Source organism: Lagopus leucura, unplaced genomic scaffold (assembly GCF_019238085.1).
Source record: "Lagopus leucura isolate 7727_CA_CO unplaced genomic scaffold, USGS_WTPT01 Super-Scaffold_100021, whole genome shotgun sequence".
Lineage (NCBI taxonomy): Eukaryota > Metazoa > Chordata > Aves > Galliformes > Phasianidae > Lagopus > Lagopus leucura.
Window position 1 is genome coordinate 2,957,728 of NW_024962274.1, and position 14,699 is coordinate 2,972,426.

General features: G+C 44.0%; 2 protein-coding genes and 1 long non-coding RNA gene across 10 annotated transcripts in view; 1 reads left to right on the forward strand and 2 right to left on the reverse strand.

Moving 5' to 3' along the window:
• Positions 1 to 271: 271 nt before the first annotated feature.
• Positions 272 to 3,764, forward strand: LOC122183767. The gene is made up of 2 exons (XR_006180356.1): positions 272 to 302; positions 3,002 to 3,764. It is a non-coding gene; the product is annotated as an uncharacterized LOC122183767 (long non-coding RNA).
• Positions 3,765 to 4,999: 1,235 nt separating this feature from the next.
• LOC122183765 (platelet glycoprotein V-like) lies at positions 5,000 to 12,300 on the reverse strand. 2 transcript variants are annotated; one of them, XM_042878053.1, is made up of 3 exons: positions 12,212 to 12,300; positions 9,585 to 9,717; positions 5,000 to 7,406 (listed from the first exon to the last, which is right to left on the reverse strand). In XM_042878053.1, the coding sequence occupies exon 3, from the start codon at positions 7,378 to 7,380 to the stop codon at positions 5,437 to 5,439; it is 1,944 nt and encodes a 647-aa protein (XP_042733987.1). In that variant the 5' UTR covers positions 7,381 to 7,406; positions 9,585 to 9,717; positions 12,212 to 12,300; the 3' UTR covers positions 5,000 to 5,436. The 2 variants fall into 2 exon arrangements, with proteins under 2 accessions (XP_042733987.1, XP_042733986.1); XM_042878052.1 differs by having other exon boundaries at positions 9,563 to 9,717.
• The window catches only part of ATP13A3 (ATPase 13A3), a 54,483-nt gene continuing 50,084 nt past the window's right edge, over positions 10,301 to 14,699 (reverse strand). For all 7 annotated transcript variants that reach the window (XM_042878050.1, XM_042878051.1, XM_042878049.1 and 4 more), the window contains one exon: positions 10,301 to 14,541. In XM_042878050.1, coding sequence (XP_042733984.1) covers positions 14,344 to 14,541 — 198 coding nt within the window. In that variant the 3' untranslated portion in view covers positions 10,301 to 14,343. The remainder of the gene's footprint in view (positions 14,542 to 14,699) is intronic.

Consider the following 14,699-nt stretch of genomic DNA (forward strand, 5'->3'; position numbering starts at 1 on the left):
AAAAAACACACAGGTTACTGCCAAGTTAAGCTGCAGGAGCTGAAAGTAAAGCTGTGAAAGTCCACAGAGGAGAAAGCTAAACTGATGGTGTAGTGGAAATGCGGAGTCATGGCTTGAAGCACTGATTGAGCACCTGGTGGGAAGGCAGGGCCAACCCAGGGAGCTCAGGTGCATGCAATGTACCTAAGTGGTGGAAGGGGAGGAGCCAGGATGCACCCCTTCCCAGACCTCATTTAAGGGTTGGCAGCGGAGGTGAGAGTATCTCTTACTTGGAATTCCTGCCTACCTGTTGCTTTCCAGAGGTAAGCAGCTCTTTTCCTTTGGTTCTGTGTCTGCTGTGTTTGGGCATGTTCTCATTTGCTGTAGCCGAAGACTTTCCTGCTCTGCTCTTACTGTGGTACTTTCCATCCCATTATAGCATTATAGATGGACTCCAGGATACAGAGACTCAGAGTTGCTCTGGGAGGCATAGGATTCTGGCAGGGGCCCAAAAGGAGATACAAATAGCATTACAGAGAAAATCAAAAACCTGTGCATGAATGTGAGCCAGCTTATCTCACTCATCATCCCCAACCTGGAACTCCAGCATATCCTCTTGGAGTTGAATCAGGTGGATGATGTCTTGCAGATGATACTGGAGAAAGAACATATGTTGCAACCGTCATCTCTCTCCTGCCTGTGTCTTTTGCACAGTATCATTGAAAAATAATTGGTATCTAAAAGAATTAGTTTTTTTAAATGTCTAAAAAAAGAGAAAATATCTTCCCCTGGATCTGTCTTGGGTCTGGTGCTCTTCAAAGACCTGGACTGGGGAACTGAGTGCACCCTTAGCCAGTTTGTTGATGATACCAAGCTGAGTGGTGCAGCTGACATAGAAGAAGGGAGGAATGCCATCCAGAGGGAGCCAGAGGAGGGCTGTGAAAATGACCAAAGGGCTGGAGCATCTTCCTCTATGCAGGGAGGAGGAGGGAGCTGGGAAGGTTCAGCCTGGGGAAGAGAAGGCTACAGGGAGATCTCACTACAGCCTTCTAATACCTGAGAGGAGCTTGTAAGCAGGAAAGGAATCAACTTATTACACTTTTGAAAGTGACTGGACAAGAGGGAGTGTTTTAGTGTTTTTTTTTTTAACTAAAAGAGGGGAGATTTAGATTAAATATTAGGAAGAAATTCATTACTCAGAGGTTGGTGAGGCTGTTGGTGCTCCATCCCTGGAGCTGCCTGAGGCCAGGGTGGGTGAGACAAGCAGCCCATGGCGGTGGTTGGGGCTGGGTGGGCTTGAAGGTCCTTTCCAACCCAAGTCATTCCGATACTGAGGGCTGAGCGGCAGGATATGTAGGCTGGAGTGTGGCAAGGAGTGGCCTCCCATTTGAGAGGCACCTGCAGCCCTCTCCCTAACCCCCACCTGCCCTTTGTGAGAGCTCCTACCCAGGGCCAGGCACTCAGGCCCCACAACCAGTTCAGCTTGAGCTTGGAGGGGCAGGGCTGCTCACAGCTACGGACAGCTTATCTGCATCTTCCCCAGGGGTTGGGGTCCTGCCTCCAGAGAAGTCATGGGCACTGCAGTGAGGGTATAGCCAGGAAACAGATCCCTCCAGGACAGTACACAGAAGGGCTGCCCCCTGAGCAGGACTCAAAGCCAACATTTCTGCATACAAACTCCAGTGGGGCTGGCTGAGCTGGTAGAGGTGCACAGCACTGCTCCCGGCTGCTCTGAATGATAGCAGCAGGGCTTGGCCTGGGCCCAGGGCAGTGCTAGCCTGGAAGGAATGCAGGGACTGCAGCCAAATCCTCTGTGAGCAGCAACAACCAAAGCGGAAAGAACTTGTACGAGTGGGGTGCGGGCGCTGCAAGCTGGGGCAGGACAGGCTGGAGCAGGGCTGAGGGGAAAGCTCATTCTGCACCAGCCCCTTCCCCAACCCAACCTGGGAAGAAGGCTGTGGATCTACTCCCTGGCTCCAGGCTCTTATCTTCTGAGAGAAACAAAGGCACAAAACACAAGGATCCTGCAGCAGCAATTGCTCAAGGGGGGCCCAACCTGGTGCCAGCATCCCCAGGTGCAGCTGAGATGACCCTTCTCTGCAGCAAAGCAGGGCTGTGGCAGTGCATCCCACAGTGAGGCTGTGTGAAGGCTCATCTGCTCAGGAACACCCAGCAAGGGATGCAAATTCAGGTTTTGATTGAGAAAATTGAGACAGTTCTGAAATCCCTAGGAAATGCTGCATGCTGATAGCACAGCTGCTGAATCAGCTGCCCCGGGTGAGGAGAAACTCGGGCAACTCCCCATAACATCATCAAGAGGATCCCACGCTTCTGCCTCTCAGCCAGCTCCCACACCAGAGCTCTCTGCTGGAGGTCCTGTGGTCAAAGCCTCACAGCACGTTTGCTGCCACCCAGTTGCTCCTTGCCCCTGGGACAGGGAGGAGCAGGATGTGAGATGCAGCTCCTGAGGGTGCCAGAGGGCTGGGATGAGAGTTACAACTGTGCTCCAAGTTAGCAGTGATGATGGTAATGCATCAAGCTTCCAAACAAGCTGCATACAGTGAGACTCAGTCAGTCACCACTGCAGGTGGTAACAAAGGTCCTCAAACAGCTGCTATCTCAGAGGTGAGGTGAGAAGAGCAGAGGACACTAAGGGACACAGGCGCAGCACACAGGGTTGGTGGCTTGCAAAGTGCAGGCAGGGACCCAGCAGGAGGAAAAAGCAGAATGCAGGCAGACGTGGCTTGCACCTACCCACAGTCCAGGACGTGATCAGCCACCCCACCATCTCCCAGGGGAGGTTTAGATGGGACGTGAGGAAAAAGCAGCAGGGCTGGGGAAAACCTTGCCATGTGCTTTTCCTGAGGAGCCCTCGCTGCTGGGAAGGCTTGTCGTGTTTTTCCCAAGTAGCCCTTGTTGCTGCCTGCCACCTGCTGCATCTGTGTGATGCTGACCTGGAGAACCCCTTCCCCAGGGTGAACAGAGGTGGGATCTAAGTAAGGATTTCCTCTGACTTTTCCAGGCTGGAGATTTCCAGAAAGGACTGAGCTATGCTGGGCAACAAGCAATGAATCAGAGGCAGAACAAAACATGACATCTCCATCAGAGGGAAGAAAGGAAGACTCTATGAAACACCCCATTGCTCCAGCCCTTTGTTGTCTGCTGACTTCACTTCCCCAGTCTGGCTCAGGAGTGGGGAAAGCCCGATGACAGCATGCAGAGACAGATCACCGTCCTCCTTGTGCCTCGCTGTATGCAGCAATGTGCCAAAGCCCCCACGTGCCAGAGTGCAGCAATTGCAGCTAGTGAGCCACGGGAGACATGCCAAGGCAGAGCTGGCCTGGTTTTGGGCTGGGACAGCCAATGGAAGGTTCAATAGATAGCAGCTGCTATTTACCTGCTGCTCTGCACCCGGCCCGCGCAGCAGATCGGACATGCAGAGAGCCAGCTGGAAGTCAATACTAATGCTGTATGCCAACTAAACTGTTGCTTTCTTAGGAATCAGTGTGCATTCAAGCGTGAGCCCCTTTCCTCAGAGCCACACCAAGGGAGGCAAGGACCAGTGCAGCCATACAGTGTCCTCACTCACCTACTCACCCCTGCCTGCTGTACACAGATGTGTGCGTGGCACTTGCTTGACAGCCCTGTGGCTGGCAGGCACTGAGTGGTCAGTACAATTGTCCAACAAGAACTAAATCTGTGCTAAGTGCCTCCTTGCAAGCGCTAACAATAACCCAGAGCCACCACTTGTAAAGCACTCATGTTGTTTCTGTGCTTCTCATTTAGCTACGCTGCAATAAACTGGTGCTTCTGTTCATGAATCCCATCCAGCTTGCCCCACACACTGCTCCTCCTTTAGAGATGGCTCTAGCTACTGCCTGGCTCACTAAAGTTTAGTAGACCTCACAAGCAAGATGGTGGTTATTTAACGCTACAGAGGCCCACTGCCTTCTTTCACAGCCTACAAGAGGCATTCCACACCAGCAGCAGTTCATTCTCATTGCCTAGAGCTGCATACAACAAAGCTACAAACTTGCTGCAAATGCCAATGCTCTTAACCTCAGGCCTGTTGAGCACCTTCTTCAGGCTGCTCAGGAATATCCCTGCTTCAAAAAACCAGGCTCCAAAAGGACTCTGAGGGCACTGGGTCTCACGCCCAGGAAGCCACATGCAGAGGCTCATTAATCCAGTCCCAGCTTCTGAGCAAAAGGGGAGAGCTTTCAAGAACGAGTCACGTGGTTAAGATAAAACTAAAAAGTGAGAGCTACCAAAGGAGTATCCACCCCAAATGAGTCTACGTGCAAACCAGGATATTCATCTCACTCCAAATATTTGTAAGTACTAAGACCAAAAGTCTCGCTATTACCTAGAGTCTGCCTGTGCATATCAGAGAAGTTGGGGAGCAAGCCTAGGTAATGAGCACAATATACTAACACTGAATCTGCCTTTCTCACACCTGCACGCTGATAACTCCAATGAAGCACAGCTCAGTTCCATGCTGAAACTGGGGACAAGGCCAGCAGCTGCCTGGTCAGCTTCCAAACAGGCGGTGGCACCTGCTGACACTCAGCCACAATGCTGCAGAGCCCTGGGTATCTGCACGGCACACCACTTTCAAGCCACACTGCAACACAGGGCAAGTTGTCCCATGCTTTTCACATCACTGACAAAATTTAGGGATGAAAGCATTTACTACAAAGCTGAATCTTCAGGAATGTGACAAAGTTTTAGAAACAAACAATAGAATTCATCACAAGTGTACATTTAGACCAGCATCTATCTCTCCTCTAAGATAGAGGAAGACTCTATCAGCTTTGTATGGTTGACATTACCTTCTTCCTCACACATCCTGCACCGGGGCTGAGAATAGAAGGCAAAAACAAAGACACTTGCATCATACCATTTCCCTCCCATCACTTCCACTCCCCCCTCCCTCTCCTGCTCTTTTTAAAAGCTATTTTCCAGCATGTCCTCCCAAGAATACTGTTTGTTTTCTCAATAAGGACACAAAACACTGCAGGCAATGTGAGGCATAATAATATTTGCAGTACTCCAGGCAACCTTTAAACAACAGTTAAAGCTGTGCTCCCGTGTAAACCTCCCTGTGCTGTTTGCATGTTTTCCTCACCCACGGAGAGCTCCCTCTCACAAGCCATCACATGGAGGGGCCACATCTACGGCCATGGTGTGAGCACGGCAGCCAGGGCAGGGCAGCAGTGCAATGCAGGAAGGCGGCAGCACACTGACTGAAGTGCAGAGCTGTGTGTGGAGGTGGACGTGGACTTTCTTTCAGCTTCCCATCTGTGTTTTGCACACCAAGTGCCATCGCAGTGTGCAGTGACTGCAGTCACTTTTGGCAAATGTTAAGGTAGATAAAAGCACATTTTTGTTATACTGTAGAGACAAAGTGTTCATGGTCCTGGCTGTGGAGAACCAAGCCAACTGTCCAAAATGCTTTCATTGCAACGTTTCTAATCCTTTCTTTACAAATTTTATGAGAACTACAGGCTGAGCAGGAACATGTCTGTAGTGCAAGAGTTGCCTGGTTTTAACCACCACATACAGACTGAGCAGAATGATGACAGTCTGGAGTGCTAAAATCAAACTGTGAAGGCACAAGAATAGCTGACAACAAACAATTCTGGTATTAAAATAGGGCTGGGTACTCCTGTAAGCAGGTAATTCGTCCCACTGGGCAAGAGTAGTCAGAACCGTTCCTCCGACGCTGTTGGTTTCTATGATGTTGGGAGAAGTTTGGGTTGGAACATCTAAGAAATGAGAGCCAGAGCCTTCAACATCTTCAATGTGGGAATAGGTAAAACCTGGAGCTGCTCTTACAACTGGAACCGATGAGGGTGAGCTGGTATCTATGTCAGATGCTGGTACAGTTGTCTCCCAAGATGATTTCAAGTGCTCCATCATAAGAGAAGTCGAAGTCTGGGAATAAGCTGACTTGAACATCTGGTATGTAATAGCTGTGGTTGGCAGGCACTTCAGATGGTGATCTGTTAGAGCCAGAAGAGAAATGTTCCTTAATGAGAGTGGGCTGTCACACATTAGAGACTGTGCTTCTTTTACGACCTCTGTGCTCCTCTGGAGCCACTCTCGGAAGCCAAGAATTTGGCAATCACATTTCCAAGGGTTGTCATCAAGGTAGACTTCTTGCAGCTCAGGTAAAGTGGTAAACAGATCTTCAGGAAGAGACTGCAGCTTAGTACTATTGAGGTAAACTTTCTGGAGGTGCTTGAGATTATGGAAGAGGCTTCTTGGGAGAACCTGAAGCCTGGAACTGAAAAGGGAAACGTTCTGCAGTTTCTGAAGGCTGTGGAAGATGCCCTCTGGCAGACTGGAAATATTATTTGTATGCAGAGAAAGGCCGCGCAGTTCTCTCAGACCGCTGAACACATTCTCAGGAAGAACACTAAGCTCCGGATTAAAACTCAGCACAAGAAGCTCCAAATTTGTCAAGTTACTGAATACAAAATCTGGTATCGTTGAGAGCTTTGTGTGATACAGCCACAGGCTACCAAGATTCCTCATTTCTCCAAACAACACTTCTGGAAGAGACTTCAGTGGGTTCCCATATAAGGTCAGTTTAGACAGATCACGCAAGTGCAGAAAGAGCCCAGGGGGCAAAATCTCAAGCTTGTTTCTGGAGAGCGTTAGGCTTCTAAGTTTATGAAGGTGATGAAATACATCAGGGGCAATAGACTGAATGTCATTGGAATGCAGAAAGAGTTCCAGCAGCTCCCTCAGGCTATCAAATATACCAGACTCTATTGAAGAGAGCCTGTTAAAGTACAGCATCAGCTTCTCAAGCTTAGTTAATGCACTAAATATATTTCTAGGCAGAACTGCCAAAGAATTTCTTGACAAATTCAGTACTTTGAGTTTGGCAAGTTTCTTCAGCACACCACTGGGAAGTGTTCTGAGTTGGTTTTTGTTCAAGAAAAGCTCCTCCAAACTGCTTAGTCTGTCAAACAGATTCTCTTGGATGGATTTCAGCCTGTTATTTTCAATGATCAGTTGCTGAAGTTGTACTGTGTCATTGAACACTTCTGGAGGAAGTTCAACCAGACTGTTATCTAGCAGATTGAGGGCTTTCAGCCTTCTCAAGCCTTTAAATGCCAGTGGTGAAATCAGAGCGATGCTGTTTGAAGACAAGATGAGATGCTGCAGTTCTCCCATCCCAGCGAAAACATCCCGCACGTACGTTACGTTAGTGTCTGTTATGTGAATTTTTGTCATATTGCAAGGAAGATTTAATGATTCCAGGTCTTTTATGTGAGGACCAGAGCAATGAATCGCATTTTTGAAAGAGCAGTCGCATTTCTCAGGACAAACAGATGCCTCCAGCTGGAAGAAAAGCTTGATCACTACTGACAAACGAATCACCAACATTCTTGCTGAAGCACCAGAAACATCAGCTGTTACAAGAGATGAGAGAGTGTCAGGATTTGATCACAGGTAGCTAGTAACATAGCAGGCAAAGCTGTAGGAATACACCATAAAATCTGAAACTTCTCTTGGCTTGAAAACCAACTTCAAAATCTACTGCTGCTGACTGCAGATGTTTCGAAGGAGTTCAGTTTACACTGAGAAGTACAGATAAAGCTCTTCTGTAAATCAAGTACTCCTTATTAATATTTGTACTAGCCAAGGATGACTAAAGCATATGAGAATCACAACGAAACTGCTTAAATAGTCAAAGGACGTATTTATTTGAACTGAAAGGTATCATTGCTAAGTTGTACAGAGAAAGTCTTAAAAGATCAGACAGCCCTGCACCAATAATATTTTTATTGTTGGTTATCTAAAAGTATAGTTTCAGCATACAAAAATAGATAACGGAGGTAAAAAGGGCATCCTACAACTCTTGCAATATTATATGGTCAAATTCAACACACCGCACAGCTCTGTAAAACCATTTCTCAGCACTTGGAAGCGATTGCTTCTTGGAAAAGCTCAAGAACACACATGGAGCAACAGGCTGTTTTTGAAAAAAATACACAAGAGCTTATCTAACAAAGGGCGGCAATAAGCCTCTGATAATCAGCAAGTCTCACTTAACAACTTCACAGTACTCCACATTACCAGAAGTATTATAAATAATGAAAGGAAAGGAATGAAGTGTTATGACCTCAGCTAGAAAGCTGGGTGAATAAAGGTAGGTCTGCATGAAACACACTCAAAACTCTGAAAGTTGCATCAATTCCCGAACAGGAAAGCAATCATTAAACCATTGTAGCTGTAATGATAATATTTGAACAACCGAGTCAAACAGAAACCCTTCACAGTTTACACTTACTTCCTTAGTGAAATCAACAAGTCCAAGTACATTAGAAACCTGAACATCAAGGAACTGGCTGAAGCACAGGAGAAGCAGCAGCTGAGATTGCCACAGACAGGACTGGAATTGCTGTAACTATGTCAGTCTTCAGCACTAAGACCACCACGATGGGAGAACACCATCCCAGCATACCCACATTTATTGTTGCTTTTTAAGGGACGTGGATGAAGCTCACTCAGACAAACCTGACAGACAGACCTGGGTACAAACCTGATCCCTTAAGAAGGAGTAAGTAGGGCTGAAAGGGGATAGTGGTCTCAAATTCTCATATGCTTCTCTTGTGCCTGAACTGATGACAAGAGCATAAAACTATCGATCAAACCCAGCTGCTGCGTCAAAGAAAAACTAACAGGGAGAATTAAAAATATATATATTCTTGGTTTAGTTCGGGGAACTGAAGACTGGTAAAATTAGCATCTCTTCCTAAAGAAGGAAAGCAAATGGCACGTGGCGTTATCAACCGGCAACGTGGTGCTGCAAAGCTCGCTCTCACTGGGCTTTCCAGACCTCTTTGAATGACACAGTAAGTCAGGAAAAAAAAGCCTCAAGATACCAAACTTCCAAAGTTCTCTTTATGTCAAACAAGAAGCTGCCATACAATCTGGGAATCTTATCTCGCCTCGTAATTACCATCATTCATAACTGCTGCTCATGGTTGCTAACTTTTTTGTTTATCCTCAAATTAGTTTGGAAACATGCAAGAAAGCAGTTTTGAACTGTGCCTTAGAAACTTCTCTGCTTTTTAGAGGATCATCTTAGAAGCACAGCAGGCAATCAGGCTTCACCATGACTCTGCTCTTGAAATGGAAAGTGAAACAGCAAAATGCATCCTCTAGATAACAGTGCTTCACTCACATCTGCTAACTGCTGTGAACAGCAAATGAACGTTTCAAGCTTCAGAGCAGATTTTACCTACAACAAGCTGTGGAAGCAACTAGTTTGCACAGGTTGTATGAAACTCCTAAAGGAGAAGTTGAGATCATTCAGGAAACAGGAGAAAATCTGAAGTCTCAACAAATCCAACAGCACAAGATACTTCTGACAGCACAACGTGTACCTAAACCAGCACAATACAAATTTGGTTAGTCAGAAATCTGAATTTCAACATGAATTATGATTGGAAAGAAATTTCAAACTTGTTAGACACTTCACAGCAGTCTACTAAACAGATGCATTAAATTCTGTAGGAAGAAATGCACCCATTTCAAACAATCAAGTGCAATTGATATGTACCTTCACAAGGCTGCTTTTTTACCTTCACAGGATTGGAGTCAAAGCAATGCGAGGAATGCTTTGGCTAAGCAGACCGGAGCTGATCCATTGGGCTTCTGTTCTTCCTTCGGGTCTTCTACACTCACAGACCAACAAAACCTAAAGCCTGAAAGATTCTGAAAAGAGAAAAGCTGTAAGTTACCAAAATCTTCGCTTGAAAGTTTTTGAAATTAAGTCCTTTGTTAACCAGGCATTTGAAACACCTTGTCTTCAAACTGGAAATAGCATGCACTGTCAATAAATGTTTAAACACGGCATGAGCTGCAAGGTGGAAAAGATGCCTTCACTGCAGCATGGTTTTTTTGAAGATGACTGTGACAACAGCAACAGCTCACAACTAGGAGAATTCATGCAAGAATCTTTTTAAGATAATGCATCTCACACTGCAAAGGCCACAAAGACCATTTGGACAGAGAGAGTGGGAATGAATCTCTCACCTCCCAGGTCTGGCTTTTAAGTGGCTTTCATAAGCCACCAAGTGAAAGTGAGATCATGTTACCCTGACACAGGTAGCAGCGCTGTCACACACGCTGCCAGCACGTGGACGCTTACTGCGCTGCTCCCAGCTTCAAGAACATGAAGGATCTGAATAGGAAAATTCGGACATCAGCAGGAGTTAAACTTACATTCTTCGGCACCCCCTGCATTAGATTTAATTGTATAACGAGTGATTAAAAAGAATTTCATGAAACTAATGAAAAGAGTTAAAATATCTGTTTGCTTTAATTTTATTTTCAAAGAGTTTCAGTCACAAAAATGATTTACAAGACTATTTACAATTCTATTATACAATTATTTATGTATGCCTCTTGACAGGGTACCATTCTAGAGCAGCAATACATATTTTAAATACAAAGATGCAGAATCATTTCAGGTTTAAAAACAAAAAGGAGGCTGAGCTTCTAAAGAGTGCTGCAATGATGATTCTTTCAATCTGTATTAGGACTGAGGAATTCATGATGAGTTGAGTAATTTCCAGCTCACGTAATTATCAAAGAAGATGCAGTTTGTTGAAAATAGATCTAAAAACCTGAAGCTTTACTGTATAAAATCAACATATTCAAGACTTAAAAACTGTCAAAACCCCCCAGCTTTCCCTTAGACATACAAAAACCTAAGTTTACAATTCAGAATTTCATGGGAGAAATCCTACAGAACTTCAGCTCTTGCAATGATGACCAAGATGAGCAGTAAACATTTGCAGCATAAAAAAAAGGACTCCACATCTGCTTACTATGGTACTGTATACACACACGCAGTGCAGGAGTGTTCACCCAATTCGGTGCCTGCTCAGCGCAATCTTCACAAGGGAAAAAAATAAATAGAATCAAAAATTCAACAACTTCTTAAAAGTGCAACAGTAAAAGTTCCCAATTTAAAGATACAATGAATGTGGACAGCCAGTTCTGTGGGTGTTTGAACTGCTTCTACTCGAGCGTTGGTCGCAGCATTTTCTCTCTACAGTAGATTTAGCTCTATATTATGTGAAACTAGTGACTGCTAATGAAGTCCAAAGGGAAGAAAAAAAACCCTTTAAAAATAACCCTGAGGGATATGCAATTTAATGATCTTGTGATTTAATTCTAAAAAGTAACATTTATTACTTAGCAATTGCTCGTCTGGGTAGACCAGTCCTTTAAGTATGTGTATAAATTATATTTAAAAATCAGTTTATTTACAAATCCTAATACATCAAAGTAAAATACGTACAGATTAAAGTCTACATACACAAATAATTTAATAATAAATCAAACTCCTCAACATAAGGCCCAAATATACAGCAGGAAGAAAATGTCTACTAAATATCTATTGGAGCTCACTCAATTGGTCTGTTTGTCCAAATTTAGACTTCCAAGATGAACACTAGAAGACATTTTTCACTACAACATGAATTTCATCTTACATCAGAGCAGTTGCATGCATTTCTGAAAACCAGAAAAACTAAACTGCTCAAAATGAGAAAAATTATAGGTGGCCAAATTCAGCTCTTGGGCAGAAAGGCATTGATCCCAGTAATTGTAGAGGATGCAAAAGCTTATTTTGTGGCTGCCATTACAACAAGAGAAGTTCTAGGAAAAGCTGATTTATTATCCTGGACTAGATGGCAGAAGCAAATAGGTCAGAGCTCAAGCATGCAACCTCAAGAACATTCACTGATTCTGAATGCAAACCTTGAAGAAACTAGCTTCCATTTGCAAAATGTTGAAGTGCAATAGGTTCGTGACCCATTAACCACTCAGTTAGGTAGAGAACACATGGCAATTTTGGTGTTATTAATAAGAGCTCCCTAGCATGTTCTCTGGAAACAAGAATAAGTCATTCCCTCCTCACCCCCTACGTACACCTAACAAATTAGAATAATGATTGAAATGTTAGCTTCATAAACCAAATAAGCTGAGAGGAATCAGCACATCAGAGAAAGCTTGAAGCAAAAGCATATCAAAGGGAACGGCTTCTTATTCTTTCACTTCTGATGGAACAACCAATCTAAAATGATCAAGGAAACGGAGCACAGCAGCTTATGCGTTGAAGGGCTCCCAGGTGGAAGATGCAAAGCTTCACAACAGCTGTAAGCTAAAACAGATCTCTTTAAATTTGAATACTACTTACGCAGCTTAGAATTGTTCTTCATCGATTACTCCGTGCTGCAGAGATTTCATAAAATCAGCACTGTCAAAAACTGGCCAACTGACTTAGGTTCATGATCAATGAGTTTGTCCATGATCTCAGACCCCTTAAAGCTACCAATGCTGTGCGATGTTTGTGACACTGAGAAGCCAGGAAAATAAGACTTTTACATCGCTCTGTTGAATGAACGCTAAGAAAACCACTTCCCCCTTATTCTCACTCCACCCCCAAAAACAAACAAAAATATCAGGAAAAGAGTTGACAGCTGGACTGGTGGATAGCACAGAAGCATATTTATGAGCAGTGCTAATAGCTGAAACCCCCAAGTTCCAGCAAAAGTCTTCCAAACCATTTAGCACCACTAAAAATTCCCCACTGGCACAGTACATTCAACACTGCAGAAACTGTGATGTGAGCAGAGGGGGGATGCTGCCTGTGCTGCCCTACAGCACAGCACGGGGAAATTAGGCACAACCTGAATAAAAAAATCAATTTATTAGAATAATTCTGGAATCATCTCCACAGGAATTTTAAAAAATCAAATCAGAATACACATAATTCAAACTAATGCCAGCCAGTGAGGGATAGCCAGGGCCCTCCTTCTATTCTCCCCACAAGTCCTCTAAAGGACACGAGCTCCTCCTCTAAAGCATGATGACTTCTCTGGATCTGAGATCCCTTCTCAAAGGAAGGAGTACGAATCAGTCGGTTTCACCTGGCCAGAACAGACTGATCAAAATCAGTATTGTTATCATCTTCTCAAAGACACCATAGATTTCTCTGAAAGTTCAGCAAGCTGAAGATGGTTTGGAGCTAAGTACTTTGTCCATTATTCAAATAAACAACAACAAAATAAACCATGCCTACTTCTACATTCTTGCAGATCTATTTTTCTAGTGGTCTTGTGTTTTGACACCACCTACTGGCAAATTGATGCATCGCCAGACCAAGTGCTTAAGCAGCATTATTAGTGACACAAGGTTTTGTTTTCTTGGTGGTTTGTTTTTTTTTTTTTAAATGATAACCATTATAAGCTTCCCAGCTCTGCAGATTTTAACTCATCTATTTTCTCTTAATTTTGTCTCATAATAATAATCATATAGTGCTTAAGCTACTTTAAGTCACTAACAGCCGCTTTGAAATGCGTATGTTCTTAACACGCACAAATCCAAGCATGGGCACGTGAAAATATTCCTCCCTCCCACTACACCCAATTGCAGCAACAGCTCTGGCCTTACTACTTCAAGGTAATAGGAAAACTATTTAAGATTTACAAATAAAACATGGTCCACAAAGTGATAATCCAGCCCATCCGCTGGAAAAAAACAAGGTCTGTGGAGAAATGCATAGCTAAGGACACTAAAATATGAGACAGCAGTGTTAGATTCTCTGAAAACTTTGAGAGTATGGAAAATGCCTCCTCCTCTGAACTCCACTGACGTCCTTCTCAAGGAGGAAAGCATCTAAGAACCCACTCAAAAGGAACATGCTTTCTTCTTGAGCACAGAGCATATTGCTTCTGCAGCATCCCCAATTCCTGCTGTGGTAGAATAAAAAACTAAACTTCAAATCCAAACATTTACAGCTGGAAACACTCCTTACCAGCAGGGACAAACTTAGAGGTACACACAACAAAACTTTAGCACCCTTTGGGGCACAAAGCTTTTCAGCAGTGAATGTTAGAAAACAAAACAAATAAGGGTATGACAAAGTTATTACATGCCTCTAGTGCTATCGTGAAACCATTACATCACAGGCCTTACAATTAACACGTGTCCCTGTAAGGAAATCAGAACAATGATTGAGATACTTCAGGCAAACAAAAGGAACCTCTTCAACTGCCCTGCAGTTTAACTCTTCCAATACGTCTCATTAAGGAATAATGAAAGTTTGAAAGAAGGGGGAAGGAAACAATCATTTTTGTTCTGCCTAAGGTAGCCTACATTTTTAAAATGTACAGCCATAAAATGTCAGGCTCTGAACTTTGGATTCAGAGAGATGAAACAGCTGGAAAAATCGGGATTACTTAAAGTTTAGGATACCGCAATTTCAAATAAAGCCTGAAAGTTACATTCCTCTCAGTTCTCCTAAAGACATGCCACTAAGATCCACCATTATGTTAAAGTGATGATTTGATATGAGCCATTCTCTTGGGATGGTACTTTAGCTTCTGTTGTTGTTCTGGGTTTTGGTGGCCATTCTGGATCAACCAGCAGTTCCTGAGCTAGATGCATATACTTGGCTTTTGGTGCCTTCTCTCTATAACCAAACAGGGAAGAAAGGAAACAGACTCCACAACGATCCACAGCCTCCTGCAGAAGGGAACAGATTTTAAAATTAGAATACCATATAAGAATTAATGTAACAACACAGTAGATCACTAAACAAAAAGCTGCTAATTTTCTTGTGTGATTGCTAGACCTAGAAAGTACAGAACAGAAGCTCTTCTGTCAAGTCATCTCTTCTACAC

What these genes read in the sequence shown, in the direction of transcription:
- LOC122183765 (XM_042878053.1), bottom strand. Translation starts at nt 7,380, where the DNA reads ATGTTGGTGATTCGTTTGTCAGTAGTGATCAAGCTTTTCTTCCAGCTG.